The sequence below is a fragment of the Equus przewalskii genome, chromosome 16 (genome assembly GCF_037783145.1).
Source record: "Equus przewalskii isolate Varuska chromosome 16, EquPr2, whole genome shotgun sequence".
Classification (NCBI taxonomy): domain Eukaryota; kingdom Metazoa; phylum Chordata; class Mammalia; order Perissodactyla; family Equidae; genus Equus; species Equus przewalskii.
The window spans coordinates 26,950,752-26,974,264 of NC_091846.1; the positions used below are offsets into that span (position 1 = coordinate 26,950,752).

Genomic DNA, 23,513 nt, shown 5'->3' on the forward strand with positions numbered 1-23,513 from the left:
CAACCTTGGAGCTTAACTAAGGTTGTTTCACTGGGAGGAGAAAGCGGTTCTTTAGTTTTTTCCAGGGGTACTTCCTTAATGGCATGCTGTGTATAATATAAAGTACATGTCATTAAGTTTCCTCCCAGAGTGTATTCGGAAACTCTGTTTACGTCTGGAGAAAACATTGCTGTAGATTACAGTGCTTTATTTTTTCGTGGTTTGAGAATGTGCTAAATGAAGCCTCACATCTCTAGAAATGTGATTTCCTTTCAAACAAACACCCTTGCCTATTGACTCTAAGTCGTCGTTTGTTTTTCTCTGCAGCAGCCGATGGTTTGGGGAGTATAGCGATAGACACGACCCAGCTCAACATGTCGGTGACAGATCCCACAGCCTGGGCCACCGCCATGAATAACTTGGGCATGGTTCCTGTGGGGTTGCCTGGACAGCAGCTTGTGTCTGGTAAGCTTTCTCCTGGGTTTGAAGATGCTGGCAGCAGTGCCAAGGGGTGTGGGTGACAGGTGCCCAGTAATCTGTCTGCCCGCAAGTGTTGGGCATGCTCTGTGATTTATGACTGGGGCATGTTTGGCAGGTTGTACTTGAGATTCTTTTCCTCATCACCTTGCTCTCCTGCCTGATATCTGTTCTCAGCAAAAAGCCATACGCAGTATCCATCATCTGTAGCGCTACAACATCAATTTCATATTTTAACTTGGTAACTGGAAGGGCTAATATTTGCCTTCCAATTTGCAAAAGTCCTTCACGTACATTATGCCGTTTAATCCCAGTCGTCTCTTTGAGATAGGTAGTTACTTGTTGTTGCTGCTCTCGTTAATGTTTCCATTTTAAAAAACAGAGAAACAGAGGACCAGAGTTTAGGTGACTTTTCCAGCATCGAAGTAGCAGACCTAGAAAACCAGCTCAACTGACTAAATTCCATATTTTCTTTCCAGTACACTTTGGAATCATAATACAATGTGTTCAATAGGGAAAATGTTTAGAAATGTCACAAAGTAGAAGGTCATTTAAAAGATTTCATCATTTATTTTAATACATGTTTATTGAGAATTTTCGTGTGGCCTGTGACAAGTTCTTTGGGAAATAGAATAAATGTATACATATGTAAGTGTCCTTGAGGACCATGTCTCCTTAAATTGAAAAAAAAAGAAAGCAATGAAAGTAATGTGTGGAATCAGGTTTGAAGTAGTGGTGCAGGCTAGTAATGTAGTCATTTCCTGAAGGATCAATCACTGGGGCTCTGAGAGAAGATATAGGGAGGTGGGGCTTGAGCTGTGTGGAAAGATACATAGGACTTGCAACATTCACTCACTCGCTCACTCGCTCACTCATTTGTTCATTCAACAAATATTCATTAGGCACTGTCCAGGTGCAAGGGCTCCAGCAGTCAAAAAAAAACCAGACAGTGTCCTTGCCCTCCCAGAATTTGCAATGCAGAGGTGACAGTCAGTTATTATATCACAATCATTGTTATAATGTCAGAAGAACAATTCACTTTTGCCCATCAAGTTAGATGGGGGTAGATGGTATGCACTAAGTAGAAACCAATTGTCTTTGGAGAGTTGCTGAGTTCTGCACCCACAGACCTGTGGACTTTGTGCTGAGTTGAGCAAGGATTTGTTTGTTTATTTGTCAATAGCAGCCATAGATATAAAATTCTAAGCTAGCAGTAGTAAATTTTATATGTGTGTGTGCATGTGCACATGTGTACCTATATACATACATATATGTGTATACACACATACATACATATATAAATAAATATCTGGTTTCTTTTTTAATATAACAAGAAAGAACTTGAGAGAGGACAGAAGACAAGGGAAAGTGGGCGACAGAAAAAGAAAAGTCAAAGATTGAGTTATAAAACATTATACTTAAGATATTTATAAAATTCTGCAAAATGCTATAAAATCCGTACAATTGAAGATTAGTCTGAGGCGAGATGTGTGTGTATGTACATAAATGACATTTTCTGTGGTCTGAACTTGTGTTTATCCAGACCGTTTTTCCCTAAAGCTGATCTAGACAGATGCTTCTTTCTAGTAACTTGAAAGTAAAGACTTGTATTTTTCCACTCAAATTTTCCCAACTGCCTAATTGAAATATTCATATAGCCGAAATTACTCTTGTCTCCACCTCTAACTTCTCTCAGAAAATGTTGTGTGACTTCCAGAGTAAGCTGCAACCTCAATAATTCATTATTTTTTCTTAGGATTCTGAGTCTTCTGACATTTTAACCATGACCGATTTATGATTTTCGCAGCAACTTACCATGACAAGAATTACAGTCCTACTCGTTATAGGAGATTTACCGTATCTACCCTGAATTACGTTCTCTGTCTCCTATATTAGCCAAACTGCTTAAACTGTTTCTGAGCCTTCCAGGGTCTTCTTGGGCATCCCTTCTTCATTTTCCCAGTCTGCCGATTGAACTGAACTCACTTTGTTCTCAGGGCCACTAGCCGAAGCTACTCATTGACATTATGTTCAGGGTCAGGTTCTGTTTTATTTGGTTAGCGTTTATGTATTTTCTTCCAGTCTTTCCTCTATGCAAACATTTTAACCATATTAAATATAAAATTTTCTATTATGCATTTTTGTTAATATCGTATCGGAAATTATTTTTCTATTTTATAGTTTAATATTTTAAAAAATTTAAATAATCCATTGAATAAATCTTCCTCAGTTTATTTAACTGTTCTGGTGTTTACATTTAGGCTGTTTCCATTTTTTCACTCCTATTAGCCCAGTTTCTTTGGAGAACTTAATCTCTTCAAGCATGTAAAAGCATTTTACCTTCTCTGTAAAAGGATGATTGTATCTCTTTCATGGGACTGTTGTGAGATTTAAATATAACTTACATAAAATAGCTGCATTGTACTTGAGCATAGTAAGTATGTATTAAATATTACTCTTATTTCTTCTTCCTTTTTGCTCTTTTATTTAACAAATAATATTACATTGAACATTTTTATGCATAGAGCTTTTCAGCAATTAGAATTATTTCCTTCAGATAGACTACTATGTGTAGAATTAGCAGGTCAAAAGAAATGAACGTTTTAGAGTTTCTTGTTAAGTACTGGACAATTAATTTCCAATATATACATATGTATTTACTGTTTACCAGTTAGATATGCAAAGATGGCATCCTATTTTTTTTCCTTAAATTCTTTTATAACTACCCTTTGAAAGTTATTTCCCTTCTCCCCCTTCATTTTCTATTCATAGTTCTTCTTTTGTAAATAGATTATTTTTATACTGAATCCATTTATCAGATAATGTTCTTGGTGATTTTTTTTATTGGTTTATGTTTGGTCATTAATTGTTAAGTAAGCATTTTGATCTTTGGCATTCCTATTTCCTAAAAATATTTATCCAGTCTGTCTTTTGCCTCTAAATGTCTGTTTATTTTTTTAAAAAAGTTATGTTTAACTTTTCCTCTGTGAGTTCTTTATTCTATTTCTAAATACAGAACGGTTTTCACACTCTAGAAGCTGATATGTATTCCCAATTTTCCTTGCCTCCATTGATTTACTTCCTTCTTTTATCAGAAAATCAATTCTTATGTATATTTTTCTCCATTTCTGAAATATCTATTTTGTACTACTAATCTACTTTATTCCAGCAACACATTGTTTCAGTTCTTACAGCTCTATAGTATATTTACATGAAGTATCTTAGACTCTTTTTACTGTACCTAATGTGTAGTGTATTTGTTTCTTCCCAACATAGTCAGCCACAGAATGTTGCTTTCACTCAGTTTTCATGCCAGCCGCCTCTGGAATTCTTCAGTGTGGCTGTAGAATGTTAGAGGCAGTCTTTAATGTCTCAGAAGGGATTTAAAGATTATTTAGTGTAACCTTCCTTCCAAGAAATCTCCTCTAAAACATCTCTGACAGGATTATGGAGAGGCTGGATTTTATGAGCACTTGGCTTTCTCCCAAAGTTTCTGATATTTCTAAATGGCCAACTACTCTTCCCATATTTGTTAAAATTAAACTGACACTAAATCCCATTCCTTACTACTTCTTCTATTTATTGAGAGATTAAAATTATCAGCAAAGCAAGGCACACATTTTTCATATCCTCTGATTTTATCAAAGGGGTTTCCCAGGAAATCAATCACTCATTACTCTCACATCGTGCCTTTCTGATGTGTGTTGTGAGCTCCCACAATTACGCCTCTTTCCTTTTTCTCCCCTTTTATTATCACCCCGATGTTCCCCAGCACGATCCCATTCCCACTTTGGTGAACTTCCCTGTCTACCCTCTTCATATGAAGTGCTGCTGAGGCCATTACATTGCACTTGTTTCTTTTATCCAAAACACACCATTATGTTGTTCTACTCCAGCCCTAAATTCCTACTCCAGTGTCTTGGTTTATCTGTGAGATAATATTTACCTGCTTATGTTACTGTTTCATGTTTATTTTACTCCCCGTATTTTTAGTTTTGTGGGATTTTGCTGTTGTTGTTGTTGTTGTTGACTTGTTCTTATTATCAATACTTTGTGCACTGTATAGATCCAGGTTTTCTAAACTGGCCTGTTGGAACATCAGTGTCCCACAGTTGTTGTTAGTTAGAGTGGACGTCATATAAGTATCTATGTGGCCTAAAAACCATGGCAAACTCTGGGTTTACCGTGAGTAAGTTGCTTTCTTTGAGCATTTCCTCAGAGCCTATACTACGCTAATGTGCAACATGCAGTTTCAAAGAGTGGCCTCTAGTATGTAGGATTCCCCAAACTTAACTTAGCCCTTAAGAAAATATCTGTTAGCATCTCATGACGCTAGCATATAACCATCTAAACCAGATTTTCCCCATCGACTGTGGAGATGCTTCTCCACTACCACCTGTCTTCCTCTGCCATATATGATATCCACCCTGTGATCCAGTTTACAACTTTGTTTGTTTTCGCTAAACAGTGTTGCTCTCTAATCTCAAATTTCAAAATACTTCTCTTGTGGTCAGGTGTTGCCTGAAACCTCCTTCTCAGTTTTCTGTGATACATGTTGTCACTTTCCAGGAGCCCCCACCTCTGGTGTCATCAGCTGAAATCCAGAATATCAAATTCTGAGCTTTGACACCATCTGTGTGACCAGCTGCTCCCTTCCTATATACCCTGGCTTCTTTTCCAGAGTTATAATCATCAGCTGGAAGAGTTGAAAAGCAGCAGCTGAGTCCCCAGGTTTTAAGTTTCTTGCCCAGGCCTGCACGGGAACTGGTACTACTTTCTGGTTATTCGCTGGCTATGAGATTGTACCTTGCTTTTCTCTAAACTTTTTGAAATCTCCTTTCCTAATGTCGGCAACTTCTCCTTAGCTGTTATTGACTTTAAGTGACAAGTATCTTTTACCCCAGGTTTCTTAGCATGCCATTTGTCATATGTCAAATGCATGTTCTGAAGAGCATCATACTCCCTATTAGCTATGGAAGGGTATATACAAAATGGTGCCACATGCCTTATCGGAGATTAACTTGGAGCCAATAAAAAAGTGTCTTGACACCGACAAGTATCTGTGAACCCTCTGAATTGTTCCTTGGCTCATACCTTGCTGTTTTTTCTTGAGAAGCTCTGACTTCACTATCACTGCTTCTGTTCCCTGCCACTCTGAGAAGAGCTTAGCTTTGTAACTCATGGGGAGACTAAGATGGGTTACAGTCGCCTCTTGTCCTCTTCCTTCCCCTTTCCCATTCACTGATGCTTCCACTCATTTTAATTCCACTCTGCATCCTCAGGATATCTTTTTCTAGTTTCCTTCTTGGGTTGTTTAATCCTCCCAGGAACACCTTTATCCTCTTTAATATGCCCAGATATGAAGAGGCATTTGTTAAATCCTTTCATCTCCGGAAGCATCACTCTTTAACTGGGATTTATTGAGCCAGACGTTATGCTGACAACTGGGAATACAAGACATAGACCTTACTCTCATATTTTAGAGCCTGTGGGAGAAACAGAGAAGAGTAAATAAGCAAATACAAATCAGCATGATAAGTGGTTCTGCTCCTAACAGACAGAAGGTGCTAGAGGACGTCACTGAAGAGTGTTAAGCAGGGGCGTGCTGTGGTTAGAGTTGTATTTTTACGGAGCACTTTTGTAAGTCCTGTAGAGAGCTGATGGGAGTGTGGAAAGGTTGGCAGCAAGGGGATCAGATGGGAAGCTGGAGCAGTTACCTAGATAAGAGATAGTAATGGCAGTAATGGCAATAGTGATCGTGGCAGTGGACCTGGAGAGAAGTGAAGGGACTCGTCAGACATTTAATTATAGAAACAGTAGGAATTGGTGACTGAGTCCATATAGAATGTAAGGAGAGTGAAGAATCAACAGTGACTCCTGGGTTTCTAGCTTTGGAAACTGTGTAAATGGTGGGGTCATTTACTGAGATAGGGAAGGCTAGAAAAGAAGGGTGGGGGAAGATGGCAAGTTTCTTTCTGGATGCGTTGAATTTGAAGAACCCGTTGAAAGGAAACATGTGATACGTGTTCAGATTTAAGGTCTAGAGCTCGTGATAGAAGGGTGGATGGAGATGTAGCTTTGGCAGTCACAGCACATGAATGGGCAGTGATGACCTAGGAACCTTTCTCCCCTGGCCACGCTTTTGCTATGAAATTAGAAATAGGCCCTCAGCTGCTCACTGAGTTGTCAGCCTAACCTCCAATTGTGTCTCCAAATATCTTCTCCATCTATTTCCTCTCTCTCTCTCTCTCTGTTTTTATGCTGAGGAAGATTGGCTCTGAGCTAACATCTGTGGCAATCTTCCTCTGTTTTTTTTTTTTTTTTTTTTGTATGTGGGACACCACCACAGCATGGCTGGTGAGTGGAGTAAGTCCCCACCAGGGATTTGAACCCAGACCGCCAAAGTGGAGCATGTGGAACTTTAACCACTTGGTCACGGGGCCAGGGCCTTTTTCATCTCTTTTGACTCTCTGGATTCCTGTCCATTGCTGGGCTCTAAGGTTTGAAATGAGAGAAGGAGTCTGAGATAAAAAGAACATAATGTAGGAATCTATGCCTGAAACCATCTTATCAGCTCACAGAGACACTCAGATGGACTGTCTGTTGATAAACCATCACACATTCTTGTTTGTAAAATGAAAATAATACTCAAACCAGCAAACTTTCTTTAGTCACTTCAGATATTAATGGTGACACCCTCTGACACAGGCGTGATTAAGAGGATATAGATAGCCTGCTGTATAGTGGTTGGGCTGTCGAAAACATGATGCCCAGAGTCGTCTTTTGTTTTTATTTTCCATCTTGTTGAAAGATTTCTCATTATCAAGTGTCAGAAAGCAAATAGGCCCTTGACTTATGTTTCACAATTTATGTACCTGATTTCATATATTCTTGACAGTTCTGTTTCCCTTTCTTGGTTGTTTACCCTTTTCTCCCCAAGACATTAGGACAGTATATTGGTATATTCATTCATTCATCACAATATTACTGAAGATTCAAAATGTACAGCATATTTTACAAGGCTCTAGAGAAACAGCAATTTACACAACAGACAGGTCATACTCCTGTGGAGCATGCATATTTCTAAAGAAGCAAATGTTATGCAAATAACTGCAAATGCTTATTTAATTATAATTGTGGGACATTACAGAAGAAGGACGGGGAGCCTGACTTAGTGTGGAGGTATTGGGGGGAGGGTGCAGAAAAGGCTCCTCTGAAGAAGTAATGTTTAGGCTAAGACCCCAAGGATAAATTAGAGTTATGCAGGTAGCAGGAGGGAAGGACAGGAAGAAAAGGGGAATTTGGGAAGATGAGAAAATTCTAAAAGCAGAAAGTTCCCTGTGCAAAGGCCCAAGGTGGGGGCCGACCCCATGGCCGAGTGGTTAAGTTCATGTGCTCCGCTTCGGTGGCCCAGGGTTTGCCGGTTTGCATCCTGGGCATGGACCTAGCACCGCTCATCAAGTCATGCTGAGGCAGTGTCCCACATAGAAGAACTAGAAGAACCTACAACTAGGATATACAACTATGTACTGGGGGGCTTTGAGGAGGAAAAAAAAAGGAAGATGAGTAACAGATGTTGGCACAGGGCCAATCTTCGTCACCTGAAAAAAAAAAAAAAGTAAGAAACCAGAAACCAATATTTTTAAAAAAAGGCCCAAGGTGATAGGGGCTTGCTTCTTTCAAGGACATGAAAGGTGGATGTGTTTGGGCAAGAGGTGATAGTTGGAATGGGGTGGGTTTGGCAGATTGGTACTTTGCATGAGTCTGGAGAGGTTGGCTGGGCCAGATCATACTTGCCAAAGTAAGGAGTAGAGATTTTATTTGAAGTGCAAGCTATTGAAGGATTTTGAGCAGACAAGTAACCTCTGACATGTTTAAAAGAGAAAAAAAATCACCCAAGTTGGTTTATAAGCACTGGATTGAAGAGTGGCAGCAGAGGCGTCTGGCCATGCATCTGGAAAGCTTCTGGAAGTCCAGAAAGAGGTTATGGAGGTAGATGGCCTAGATCTGTCTATATGGACCGAAATATTGAGAACCTACTGTGTGTCAGGCATTGCTGTAGGTGCTAGAGATGCACATGCCCTGCTGGAGGTTTCATTCGAGTGCTGTGTTTATGATGTGTGTGTCTACAGTATTTCTAGAGATAAAAGAATCTGTAGAAAATTGTTTCCAAAAAATATTTGCTTGGGCCTGTACTGTCTACTAGATAAGGTTATTGACATCACTTAAAACAAATCAAGGCCTGTGCTCAGATAACTCTCCACAGGTGACAACACCCTGTATCCTTGTTGGCTAGAGATGTTATAAAATGACACTCCTTTTCAAATGCTTGCATAACATGATATAGTCATTTGAAATATAATCATTTTTCTCCTTCATGGACTGAAGCAATATAAACTTATTTGCTTTAAAAATTTACTTTGTACATTGACTTCTACTGAATTATCAATGCATAATTTTTTTCTTTCTGTTTATGTCACAACAAATATATTTTTTTAATTTTATACTAGTTCTCTCAATTAGCTTAGTCTTTATTTGTTCTGTCATACTCTGGTATGTGTACCGCTTAACTAGCATTTTGAACTATCCTAGTCACTTTCTTACCCACTAGACTAAAACTAGAGAAAATATTTTAAAAGAATGGTATGTATATTTACACATGATAGATATATTAAGAATATACATATTGCATACAAATACATAATGGGTATATGTGCATATACATCACAAGCACCCATTCCCTAATTATCTTGTTTTCCTTTTCTTCTGTTGGAATAGAGAAGCTTTGCTGCCTTTACCAGCTCCATGAGCTGAAGGGAAATATTTGGATTCCATAGTGGAAAATTGTATCCTGCCCCCATAGTAGGCATTCTAATGTAGCTGAGGACACGAGAAAAACCAAATAGTTAAATTCCTACATGAAAATCAATTTGTGTGTTCCTATCCTTTGCACACACACACACATGCACGCATATTCTGTGTATCAAATCTTTGTTTCGAATTAATGTCAAAGCCTTTTATTTGTAAATATGGAATAATTGCATAGTGACTTCTCCTGTTCAATATCTTGTTTCCTGTTGTTATTCTGCAGCCTTATCATTTACTATGTGTTACATACTGTGTTTTTGAGTTGTAGATATATCACATTATGCACTTATATAATTAGGCTATTGTTTATCTAATAGACTGCACTGGACTGTACACTTATGTGGGCAAGAACCATATCTAATTCATTTGTGTTTCTCATGAAACACAGAGCTGGGTGCTCAATAACTATATATTGAGTATATGAGTGTATGGGTGAATGAGTGTATGATTTGATTCATTTATATAAATAATTATATAAAGATGTGTAAATTTTGGAAGTCATTTGTATACCTGGCCCTTAGACCATTCTAAAGTACAGTTATGTCTTTATTGATGGTGAGATGTGAAGGGTAGCCGCAACCATCAGCTCCCTTATTTGACATCTGTGATTTATTTTTCTCATAATTGAGCATTAACTTTCCTGATTACTTCTTGTTTCTTCTTTTATAAAAATCTATCCTCCCTTTCTCTCCCTGTCATGCTTGTGCTTTCATCTACCTTCTTATACATATGGAGCATATTTATAATAGCTGTGTTAGTGTGCTTATCTACTAATTATTTTATCGGTGATGTTTCTAAGTCTCTTTCTTTTGATTGGTTTTTCTCCTCATGATGGGTCATATTTTTCTGCTTCTTCGCATGCCTGGTAATTTTTATTGGATGCCAGACATTGTGAGTTTTACATTGTTATGTGCCGGATTTTTTGTATTCCTTTAAATATTTTTGAGATTGTTCTGAGATGCAGTTAAGTTCCTTGGAAACCATTTAATTCTTTCAAGGCTCGCTTTTCAATTTGGGTGAGTGGGTCCAGGGCAGACTTGAGACTGGAGATATTTTTGTCCCACTTCTAAGGCAAGACGCATCTGGGAACTCTACCCCAGTATATCGCAAGGTTTCTTCTCCCTGGCTAATGGGAATTCGATCTATTTCTAGCCCTTTGTGAGCTTTGGGAATGGTTCCACCTGCTCGTTTCCCATGGTTCTAGCCTCAGCCTTAGTACTTCCCCCACATGCCTGATCAGTACTCAGCCAAAGACTGCAGGGGAACCCTCTGAAGATCTCCAGAGCTCGCTCTCTGATTGGCTTCTTCCCCTCCAGTGCCCTCCTATAATTTCCAGCTGCCGTGGCCTCCCTGAACTCAGGTACCCCTCAGGCTCTGTTTGGATTTCTCTTTCTTGAGTTAAATCCTGGAAACTTTCTAGACAGTAGACTGGGACAATCACAGGTTTCATTTCATCTGTCTCCTTTCTCTCAATAATCTCTGTCCTGCACTTCCTGTTGTCCAAAGCTTGAAAACTGTCATTTCATATATTTTGTCAGATTTTTTTAGTTGTTTGGGGCAGGAGGATGAATTCCATCCCTGCTACTTCCTCATGGCTGGAAGCAGAAGTTTGCAGGCAAAGTCTTTGTAAAATATGTGGGTTCCCTAGGCACATAATTAGTATATATCTGAGGCGGTGATATGAGTGATTTTACTAAGAATGCTGAAAAGGATAGTAACAAACCCACCAATTACTGAGCACCTCATATGTAACAAATACTCTAAATATTTTGCTTCATTTAATCCTCCTCTAGCTAAATATTATTACCCCCATTTTCTAGATAAGGGAACTGAGCTTGGGTGATGTTAATTAGCTTACCCAAGATTACCTAGGAAGAAAGAGGCAGTGCTGGAATTGAAATCCAGGTCTGTCTGCCTAAACTGTTTCCACTATAGCAGGATTTGGGGGGAAATGACTAAAGCAAAACCCCCTATGTTTTTGCCTTAATCCAGCCCATCTTTACACTTTTATTTTATTTTATTTTATTTATTTATTTTCTTTTAGGTGGAAATACATCATAGTGTGGGATGAGTGGTAATTGTAAAGATTTTTTGTATTACATTGAAATTGAAAAGATTTCAGTTATTTAATTTTTATGTGTATCATTTTTTATTGTGCTTAAAATCTGGAGATTTCCATTCAGCCTTATGAGTGTAGGATTTGAGGTCCAGTGATTTAGAATTTGTACTAAAGTGTAACCAGGAATAACTTAGTAATATAAAGCAAACTGCTATAAATAAGGCCATGGTGGTCGTGCCCTCCAGTTTATGACAGTGACCAAAAACAATCATAAAGATGGGGAGAATATGTACATTATGTTTCAGTCTAAAAGTAAGTAAAGAAAGCTCTCCTAAAGAAAAAAATAAACTTCAGATTTTTCAGTGATTAACACAGATAAGATGGACTTGGGTCAACTTAAAATATTCACTCTCTGGGAAGTACAGAATCCAGAGCAGGTGGGCTTGTCAATTTGCTAACACAAGTGGAGAGGGTTCTTGGCTGAAGGATTCTATTCTCTCAGAAAAATAGGAGGCAAGGTCATCTGATGAGGTTAAGTGGGCTGAAGAGGAATAGAAAGTTTGAGAAGGGGGAACCTTGGAAGGTATTCACTAGGGGACCGAGAAGGAGCTGACTATAGAAATATAGTAAGGTTGGCGAACACTAATTGAGAGCCTACGTGATTTTCTCCAGCAGCTTTATGCTTTCCCAGCAGGCAGGTCCAGAGAAGGAAGGTGAGCTTTACCCAGGTTGGGTTTCAGCAGGTGGCTGGAATGAAAAGACAGGGCACAAAGAAGATAGGAGCATTTACAGGGGCTTCACAGGATGGAAGGAGCTGATGAGGGTAAGGTGGAAGTTGGAAGGGTTGGAAGGTGTGAAGGGGGGAGGAACGTTAGCTGATAACGCAATAAATGCAGACCCTTTCCAGGGTATTTGCAAAAGAAAAAATTCTTTTCCGTAGAAATTGAAGAACTGTCTCTGCAAGAGGCAGGTGGAGGCTTCAGAGCCTGAGATCTTGGGTCTGAAGCTAGGCTCTTTCCCTGAGCTGTGCAAGCTTGGGTAATTATTTAATTTCTCTGAGTTTATTGGTCTATAAACAGGGAGATAATAATACAACATCAGGGAATTGTTGCAGTTTCCAGAATTGGTAATATAAAGTGTGGGACATTCTGTAGGGATCCAAACGTGTTAGTTTGCTTTACCCTCATTGGAGAGCAGTTTAGGGAAAAGTAGAGAAGGGGAGAAGAGTGGCCTTGGATGACTTCTTCTGAAAGAAGACTTGGCCCCTGTGAAAAACAATTCTCTTGGACTGATTTTTCTCCCGTTTTGGAAGCAGTGACAACCATTCTCCTCTAAAGCCCTGTGGCGGCACCCACATGCGCCCAGAGCACACCCATAAATTGTAGCTCTAAGACAGTATTGCTCAAAGTTTTTTTCACAAGTCACCTGTGTCTACGTTCCCTGGACTGTAGATCTCAGGGCACTATTTCAGATGTTCTGAAACATGAGGCCTTGGAAACTACCACTGAAAATCTGAGAATACAACTCCTTGAAGCACTTCAGGAGCTGGGCTGGTGGGGAAACAAAAAAGTACCCCATTTGGCCTGGCGAGGGATAGGGAAGCTTGTCTGATGCCCCGTATCTGTGGTCTTAACTACAACACAGTTTTACAACTGAAATCTTTTTGTAAAAGTAGCTGAGCCGAAAAGTACCTAAAAGGTAGGTATAGGTGCAAATTTTAAAAAATCACATATTGAGTATCTACTATGCTCAAGCCCTGTGTATAATCTCATATAATCAGGCTTCGTCTTGAAAAAAGATGTCTTGGGCATCAATACACACATCCTTGGACTGTAATAAACCATGTTTTCCTCCGCATCAGGGGCATTTACTTGCTGTCATAGAAGATGCAGTTTTGACCTTCAAGGTCTGCTTCTGGAAGTTCACTCCTGTCGGGTAAAGGGACACTTTATCCTCAAGGGGGAGAGAAATACCGTAGTCTTTCAGGTCACTAAGTCCTTCCAACCACAAGGGCATCTTTAAAGAAATATCCCTCACTTCCCTGGATGGGACTCTGGTGACCTCCATCAGTTAATGCTTCCTGGTCATTTATTCCATCTCAGCAGGAGAAACAGGCCTCAGCGCCCTAACAGGAGGTGACTAAAGCTCCGCGGGGGACCCCCACATAGAGTGAATTATTGCTGACGAGGTTCTAACCAGAGACATTTTTATGAGCTGTGCAATCACTCAAAAATGCTCATTTTATATTTTTAAAGTTCAGTGGCCTCTCTCTGGGAAACCATGTATTTGAGAACATCTTTTTGAATTTGTTCATCCCCAGCTGTGAGAAATACTGCCTAGTCATGGGTAGGAAAAAAGCAATTTAGGAAAATAATAGAGGAAGATGGTGATGACATTCTTGTCTGGGTTTCGGTGTCATCCTTGCTGGGACTTGGCCAGGAGAGGGGCAGGCCAGGGGCTCTGCAAGAGGAGAAAAGGAGCCTGGTATGCAGCAGGCCCTCACTGACCAGAGAAGACTGAGGAAGGCACGAAGGGGCAGAAAAAGCCGGTCAGTATCATGTGGGGAACCAGAGTGCTGAGGGCCCTGGAGACTTGGCATGATTCCTCCTCTGCTCTGTCACGTGGTGGCTAAGTGACATGGGCCAGTTGCACAGATCGAGGGCCTTGCCATACCCACTTGTCAAGGGAGGGTGTCCAGGCTCCCTTAAAACTCTGAAATTCTATGATTTGGGAAAATCCTGAAAGTCAAGAACACAAGGTATTGCTATGCACAATGCTAGAGTGACTAGCATCCAGGTAATACCTTGAGGAAATAAAGCGAGATGGTAACTTTTAACAGGAACCACAGGAAGAGTATCTCTATAATTAAGGTAATCTTTCTGCTGGTGATGGTGTTTTTTGTTTGTTTGTGTATTTGTTCTTTAATGGATCCAGAGAGCACCTGCGGAGTTAATCACACGTATAGCCACGTGAGCGATGTAGAATCATTGTAAGGAACTTTAATCTTTCTAGGCTTTGAAGAAACAAGTTGCAAGAGAGGGAAGGACATATTCCTGCCAGTTTCAGGGCCTTTGACATGGCAGTGGCGTCTGCTGAATAACCAATCACTGAGGGCAAACATGAAGATGAGCAGGAGTGTAGATGCTAGAAACTGGAGGGTCTCAGTTCAAGCAATCTTGGGAAGAGCGTAAGATGTTTTGTATCTCAGTTTTTCCTATCATGTAAGGTAACTAGGATACAGACCATCTAAAATCCTAAATAAGAGGCCTTGCTTGTTTACATTTGTGGTTGCTTTTCATCCTGGCTATATCTGACTTAAGAATTTACAGTTCCTTAAAGAAAATTAGGAGCTTCATAAAAATGTGAGTAGGAAGGGACCATAAATGTACATTTTCTCACAATTTCCCTTTGGAAGGCTCTTGCTGTTCCTGAGCCCACGCTTAAACGAAGGAAGAGGGCCAGCACAGCATCTGTGCCACGGCTTTGCACAGTCTACGCGTGACGGGCTCCTCCTTTGAATGAGTAAACTCGGTGTTCCGTTTTAAATGGCCTCCTGCTGGTCTCCATGCTTAGGAAGGAAAAGTAAATAAGGCCATGCTTGTCCCAGTCATGTTAATGATAACCTTGGGACAAGTCTTGAAAATGGGACTTGGGGCAAAAAATAACTGAAATGTAGATAATTAAGGATTTATTATAATATGGTATCCATTGTATGGGAAGATAATAGCACCAACTCAGTAGAAATAATCAGATTTACAAGTTAGAAAGGACTTTAGATAGTAATATCTCATACTAGTATTTAGTGTTGAATTTTTCAGAGAGATTTCACATGCAGTATTTCATTTAAACCTTAGTGACCTACTCCAGAGTAGCAAATGTGTCTTATGTCCATGCGCAGCCAACACCAGCGTAAACTTGAAGAAGTCTTTGTGCTAACACTGATCTGGTCCTTTCATTTTGTGGGAGAGTAGACTGAAGCCTGAAGAGGGGCTAGTTAAGTTTTACAGAACAATGTATCTCACCTGTGTTCTCCATGTTTGATAACTTGAGATGAATCCTTTAGACACTCTTGCCTGTTCTATACCATGCCAGATGAAGAGCACACCAGATCTGGGAATGCCATTGTATTTTTCACTGGATGATATGACTGGTTATAAAGAACAGCTAAACTCTAACCTTGGCTGCTTAAGCACAAGACTTAATAAACAGGAGACTAAACTTTTCATTCATTTGTTGTAAGAGTTTTGTGTATATTGCCATAAAGGAAAAGTCTATTGATATTTCACAAGGCAACTGAGATACGGATAAGAATTAACAAACCATGTTCATTTCTTCACATTTATAATCAGAGTCTCCTTGATTCTTCCTTGTTTCATTTTTCATTCTTGTTACTTTTCTTTCCCTGGAAGACCATGCTCAGTCATTCATCCTTTCCTTATGCTGTATCTATCTAGCTATCCATCTGTCCATTCGTCTTCCCTCCCTCCCTTCCTTCCTTCTTGCCTTCCTTGTATCCATTCCTCCATCCACCCAATCTGTATCTTCTACTTAATGATAAGTCTCTTAAAGGAAAAAAACTGTATTTTATTCATCTTTGTACCCCTATGCCTCCCAGCACAGTGCATGTCATGCATTAGTGTGTCGATAAATGTGTATTAAAGGAATCTTTTGCCTCTGATTTCTTGTCCCTTTTATGTACTTTATATTAGAATGGTACAAACCATTTGCCCCCTTTCTCTCCTATTTGAAAAGAAGAAATTAAGAAGTACCTTCCTTAAAGGCTTATGATTATCTTTTGTCAGGTTTTGGGCCTGAGTACCCACAGCAGGTCACTTTAAGAATATGTAAGTTTCTTGTTGCCAGTTACTTGTGCTTCCACCAACTGCATGGCAAAGGGGTGAAGCAAAGGAGTGTTTTGGCTGAAAATGAACTTCCTTCCAGCAGCAATTCAAAAACATATAATGCTTCCTATTCTTTTCTCTTATTTGTGGCTCACTTTTTTTATATGAATTATTTATAATGACTAGTGCAAAATATCAAATTTTGCCTCAAACTCCTTGGTACCAAATTATAATGGTCAAGATAGGGGATTCAGCCCACTCCAGTAGCCTCACACTGTCTTTTTTTTTTTGGCTGACAGAGAAAAGAATACAGAGAAAGGATTTCTTTTAAATACTTCTCAGGAGAGTCATTTATTTTATGCTTTGAATGAAAACACAAATTTGAAAAGAAATTAGTAGCTTTTGAGGCAGAATGTATTATGATTTTTTAATATATATGTAAAAATAAAGCCAAAATATGCGGAAAATATTGAAACTAAAATTTTATTCTCAAGAAAAACAAATGGATTTTTAAATTAACATTACATCCCCCTACCCCCAATTTAAGGAATTCTATACTATTTCTAATTTCATAGCTGGACAATATCTATTCTTCCTTCCTTCCTCCCTTATCTGTTGACCACCCTTCACTGTGAGAGCTAAAGTTATTTCTGCCCTCACGGAGCTCATACTCTGATGGTGGAGAGAGAGAGTACAGAAAGTAATAAGTAGATCATTACACATGCTAATAATTACTATGAAGAAAATAATAGGATTCTGCAAAGATAGAGCATCAAAGGGAGAATCTACCATGGATGTTCACGTAATCAGGAAAAGCCTCTGTGTGGAGATAAAATTCAAGCTGAGATCCTGAAGGATCTGAAGGAGCCAGCTCTGGAAGAAATTATGAGAGGACCCCGCAGGCACAAGCGGCTTGACTTGCTTGAAGAACTGCTGGCGGGCCCGTTGAGTGGAGGAGGCAGAGGCTGTGAGCAGAGTTTGAAGAGGTGATTTAGAGGCCCTGCAGGGCAAAGCTTTTCAGTCCGTATTACAGAGAGGGAAATTGAGGCAGAGAAAAATAGTGAATTCTTGGGCTCGAATCAAATAATGAGCCACTGAGAGGGAGGATTTTAAAACTCAAAATGAAACACGTTATTGACCGACACAATCTTGTACTCGCCAAAATCTTTATATAATTACTGAATTTTTGCAGACGTTTTCCGTGGTAAATAATAGAACACTTATAAGATGTGTCCACTGAAGTTATTATTGGACACAGCCATCTGGTGCAACACCACTTCTCCCTTCTGAGTAATCTCTCCTTCTGAAGAGTCAATTTACATGTCTAAAGCACATTTATAGGCCTTGGTTTCATATCTTTTGCTGTAACTCATTCTAAATATTTCCTTTGGTTAATTAATTGATTATTGTGAAACCCATTGAAGTCCAAGTGGCTTTTAGAAGTCATGAGAATTATTACTTCTCCTGCTGTGAAATCATGCCTCACCTCCCTGTTTGAACCTGCTCTCCAAGTATATGCAATACTTGTAATAACGTCTTTCACAATCCTCACCTCCTTGCAAGCATTTACACTGCATCTTATCTTTGCATATTAGTTATTTTTATTTGTCCTTCACGCGTGACTAGGTCAGAGGACCAACAAATCATTTTTCTCCCTCTCTCCTTCTCTCCCTCTTTCCTTCTCTCCCTCTCTCTCCTCCTCTCCGTCTCTCCTCCTCTCCCTCTCTCCTCCTCTCCCTCTCTCCTTTTCTCCCTCTCTGTTCCCCAGATGCAGTGGGAGTGGTGTTATCTGTTATCCTCGGGAAAGAGTAGACCAGATGTTATTTCCCCAGACCCTAGTGGTTTGTTTTCATGAAATGGAATTCTATGCCTAAACAAAGAGATGTTTTCACATAAACAGGATGACTGTATTTAGCCTTGTGACATTCCCTCCATTTTCATCATGGAACACTAGTAAAAAATTTGACTTTCACTTGCTAGGCATGTGAACTTAGGGCCTAGTATGTGTAAATCCTTTAACCTCTGTGGCCTTCAGGTTTCTCCTTAGAAAATGGGCCTATTAGTAATATCTGTCACACTATCCTTTCTTTCAAGGATCAAATGTATTGTGTATTACATAATTTAAGAAAGAAAATTAGGAGATGCCTTGAGACCAGCTAAGTCCTTTACACACTTTAAGTATTTTAACTATACGATCATTTCTCTACTCTAAGTTTCTAGAACTGTCTCAGAAGAATGTATATTTAATATTTTGGTATTGCCAAATTGTCCTCTACAAAAGTTGAACCCATTTTATACTCATACCAGTAGTGGATAGTTAAAATTATCGTACCCTGTACTATCTGCATGGGTGAAAAATGATCTCACACGTCTATTTGCATTACTTTGATTACTCTGTTGGTAGTCTTTGAGCTGTTTCCAATTTTCAAATAGTATAAATAATTCTGCAGTTAGTGTCTTTGACTTTTATTTACCATTTGTAATATTTCTTTTTTTTTCTCCCCAAATCCCCAGTGACATAGTTGTATATCCTAGTTGTAGGTCATTCTAGCTCCCGTATGTGGGATGCTGCCTGGTGAGTGGTGCGTAGGTCTGCTCCCGGGATCTGAGCCACAGAACCCCGGGCCACCAAAGTGGAGCATGCGGCTTTAACCACTCAGCCACGGGGCCAGCCCTGGAATATTTCTTTAAGATCAGTTTCCAGGTCAGCAAAAGATATGGTCATTTCCGTTACTCTTGAGACATCACAAAATTGCTTTCGAAAGGGATTTATAATTTATACTCTTATCAGAGATGCCTGAATGTTTTCTTTTTAGCATCCTTGCTGACTCTGGTGTTATTGAAATTATTTTTGCTAATTTAGTAAGCAAAAGTTCTGCCTTCTTTTTATTGCCCAAGAACCATAATTTATAAGGCCTTCTAATGGTCCCGCAGCCAGATGGAAGCCGGGCAGTGACACCAGAGGTTTGCTTTCTGTTCTTTCACCTGCTAGTTAATAATTAGGCAATATTTCCAGACTCACAGTTGGATCAGATTGAACTGCTCTTACTGAGCTGTTAGTGACTCAAAAACACCCTCCCCTACCTCGCCACCTACCTAAATTATACCAGCTCTTCTGAAGGCACCTCAACGTCCCACGTTATGCAAACAGCCTTCCCTAGTAGCTCCAGCCAGCTTCAGTGGTGTCCTTTCCTACCCACACCAAGGCAATTATTGCTCCTACCATATGGTTTGACCCTGGGCTACAGTCAATTTGTTTCCATTATTTGCTTGGCTGATAGGATTTTGTAGAATGGATACACTCCACCTGCCAGGTGATGTTAATGTCATATCTTTCAAGGTTTTTCTTTTTGTGAGCAGAGACACTTCTTAGCACAGTGCTAGCCACAGCTAGGTACATAATTAATGTTGGTCATGTTAAACTGAATCCTTTGTCAAACAGGTTTTCCTCCAGAGGGTAATGGGGTACAAGAAACGCTGTACTGTCCCCTCACAAGTTATTTCTAGGACTCCGACCAAGCAAACCAAGTTTATTATTATACTTTATTTTCAGATATTATTGTTTTTATATCATTCTGATTTGCTTTTTAGGTACCTTCCCCTAATGGTCTTTTCTTGTTGTGTCTTCTGGCTTATTCCAATGAGCAAGATCAGCTTCTTCTCAAACAAAATGTCTTAAGCATTCTCATACAGTGGGTAGAATTTCTTCTCTATTTAGATCTTGTCTCTTAAGTGACACCAACCACTTAATCCTGGCAGGCTTCAGTGTTATTACTGACTCTGTCTCTAATGTTAGCATTTTCTAACTCTGCTATATTGAGAATATACATGTTCATGCCATTCATGTGTCTTTTGTTAGTAATCTCTGGTTTCATTGACATACTGAGCTTCTCCAGTTGGGGAAAATCTTCCACCCACCTATGGCTAACTTTGCCTCTCCAGCATAAAGTATTCCAAATCATGAATGTTCAATTATATCTCCTCTACCATGATTTCTAAGCCACTGATTCTCTAGTATGAATCCTTGTCAAATGCTCAAAAGCACCTGTATGTATGTGTGTGTGTCTGTATGTGTATAAATATTTATACATAAGTATGTATATTTGTACAGTATATATGCTTATAAATGTATGTTCATGTAATCACATATCATGCATGTATATATACCTATATGTAACTACACTTGTGTGTATATCGATATATCCTCTAGCAATTAGAATAGAATTAAAACTACAGAGGTTTTCAAATCTCTCTTTTTAGCTTTAGAACACTTTTGAATGATCACTCAAGCAGAAAACCAATAGGCATAAAAGATAGTGATTATCCCGTTGCATAGCGGGGATGAGGAGGCTCTTGGGAACTCTGTTCCAAAACTGTGATCTGTCCCCTGCTGTTGATCTCACATCTTTTCACTGTACCCCTTGCCCACCAGGCTTCATGCAAACTGGCCTCCTTTTTGTTCTGGAACTGCTAAGCTTGTTCTTGCCCTTGGGATCTTTGCTCTATCCCTTACTTCTGCCTAGAATCCCCTCACCCAGAACTTCCCACTTCCCACAGCCTGGCTTCTTATTATTAGGAGCTCAAATCAAAAGTCACGTTTCCAGAGAGACCTTCCTTGATCAGCCAAATGGCTTCCTCCCACCTCTTCCACCCCTAGGTAACTGGTACATCCCTACAACTGGCACCTATCTCTAACTGAAAGTAACTTCTTTCTTCATGGTTTGCTGATGTTCCATCAATTCCTGCTAGGAGGTGAGCTTCAGGACAGTTAGGGAGCAAGTCTGTCTTGTTCAAGGTTGTGTTTCCAGATCCTAAAACAATGCTTGGTCCAGAGAAGGCAGTTATTGCTGGGGGAAAAGTATGTCAATGAAGCATTAGCTTTAGAGGACTCTAAAACTTTCATATGATTTTCCTCTCCTGTTTCTAGACTCTAAAACTTTCATATGATTTTCCTCTCCTGTTTCTAAGTTCACTCGGGTTTATTTTTTAACATTCCAACTTTTTAAAAGGTGTTTCGCAGGCTTTTTCTATAGCAAATGTTATCAGGTCAAGTTTTGATATTTGAACTCTAACTCCTGGTAGGAATTTGAAAGCTTGTGGTCAAAGGCTACTGCAAAGAATAAACTAAAATGTGTTAAAATCAGTTCTAAGCATTTCAAAAGAACAGCTAAGGAGAACTTCTACTTACTAAAGTAAGTAAAATTTCAAAGTTCATTTCCCAAAAGCAGTCACCAAGACACCAGGTTCTTGTAACACTTAAATTATATTGCCTAAAAGTAATTTTGTTTCTAATTTTTTAATTGTCCAAACAAAAAGCTAAAAATTTTACATCTAAGTCAACAATGGGCAGTAAAAAGTGGTTTATTAATATTATTCTTTGATGAACATTGGTTTCTATCAACTTTTCTCCCAGTTACAGATTTACTGAGCGGGAAGCAGCTGTTAAGCACATCATTTGCTTGGGAAAAATGACATGTTAATATGGTATTGTAATTTATGTTCTCTTCATTCTTTTATTGTAGAATTTGCCCATGCTGAAGTGGATTTCTAGTTCTAAAAATTATTTCATGTAAAGATGAATTTGCCTATTCATCCAATCTTAATCCTCTTGGAAAAACAACAACACTGTTACAAAGAAATTTTATGCATCACCACCAGCGTGTCTTGGTAATGATGGAGGGATGTGTAATGGGAATCCTGTCTCATTCCTTTCCCATCAAGGATAGAGGGAACAAAAGAAAAAGGAACTTGGAATGTACAGAGGAAAGTTTTAATAGCATAATTTTATTATAAAGTTTTTGAAGACATAATGATTTAAAGAAGAAAATAATTGTAATCTGAGGGCTCAGAATATCATTGTATTTCCTTCTAGTCACTTCTACAAATGTATAAACAAATGTATTTAATTCTAAAAATTGGTGTAATTTCAAATATATAGTTGTTTATCACTTTTTCTTACCAGTAAGGGAGAAAGACACAATTTTCTCATGTCAGTAAATATTCTTCGGATGCATAATAATTAACTTAGCCACAGACACTATTTGTGCATTCCTCAAATTCTTACTGAAACGGCTATTATTGGTATTTTAAAGCTTTGCTAATGAGATGAGTGAAAAGTATCTTGCTTTTATTTGAACTTTTTAAATCTTTTTTTTTCTGGTTTTATTGAGATATGATTGACTGCAGCGCTGTGTAAGTTTAAGGTGTGCAGCATAATGATTTGACTTACATATCTCATGAAATAATTACCCCAATAAGTTTAGTTAATATCCATCATCGCCTATAGATGAAAAAAAAGAAAAAAATGTTTTTCTCCTTGTGATGAGAACTCTTAGAATCCACTCCCTTAACAACTGTCCTGTGTGTCCTACAGCAGTGTTAGCTATGGTCGTCACGTGGTGCATTACATCCCTAGGACTTATTGCTCTTACAGCTGGAAGTCTGTGCCTTTCGACCACCTTCCTCTAGTTCCTGCTCCATCTCCATCTCCATCTCCATCAACCACAAGTCTGATCTCTTTTGCTATGAGTTTGAACCTTTTCACATCTTAATTGATAATAATTCATATCTTTTTCTTCTCTCGTGAATTCCCCATTTGTTTTCTATTGAAACACATTCTTCTTTCTTTTTTATTTGACTTATTAGGTCCTTTGTACATTAGGGATTTTGCCCCTTTCTATGCCATAGGTGTTGTGAATATTTTTAGTAGTTAACAGTTGGAATTTAATTTAGGTTGCTGTGTTTTTATAGAATGGTTACTTAATATAAAAGTTAATCATTATAAGTTTTCTTTCAGAATTAATCTGGAGAATATTCTGATAGTTATGAGCTTATTGATATTGTAAGATAAAATTTCCTCCTGCTTATAATTACTTTTTAATTTTTATTCATGAAATATTCAAAATGTACATAAAAATGCACTGATTGAAGCTTCAGTGTGAGCATCTTTCCCTTCCACCTGGGAAGCAGTGAAACCTTAGTCTATATCTTGATGCCTCAGGTCCTCTCAATCCCTGCGATGCCAGGATGCCACCATGCCACACATTTCTTTTCGTTGTGTTTTCTGCATAATATCCTTCCCCAAGGAAATGAGCACTGAACAGCCTCATTTGAATTACAGTATCAGGTAGGGGCCAAGGAAAAAATTGACTATCATTTCAAGCATATTCTCCTGATACCCAGAGATGACCCCGCAATGATGATTGTTATCTTGATGTTCAGGTGTGACAAGGAAACTATGTTTCACCCAGCAGTACCTAAGACTGTCCATCTTTTAATGATTTCAAAAG

The 23,513-nt window shown here is 38.9% G+C and overlaps 1 protein-coding gene across 34 annotated transcripts in view; it reads left to right on the top strand.

Annotated features, from left to right (window-relative positions):
• ENOX1 (ecto-NOX disulfide-thiol exchanger 1) overlaps positions 1-23,513 on the top strand; it is a 536,764-nt gene that overhangs the window by 345,088 nt on the left and 168,163 nt on the right. For all 34 annotated transcript variants that reach the window (XM_070578360.1, XM_070578374.1, XM_070578365.1 and 31 more), the window contains one exon: positions 307-444. In XM_070578360.1, the coding sequence (XP_070434461.1) occupies positions 307-444 (138 nt within the window). The remainder of the gene's footprint in view (positions 1-306; positions 445-23,513) is intronic.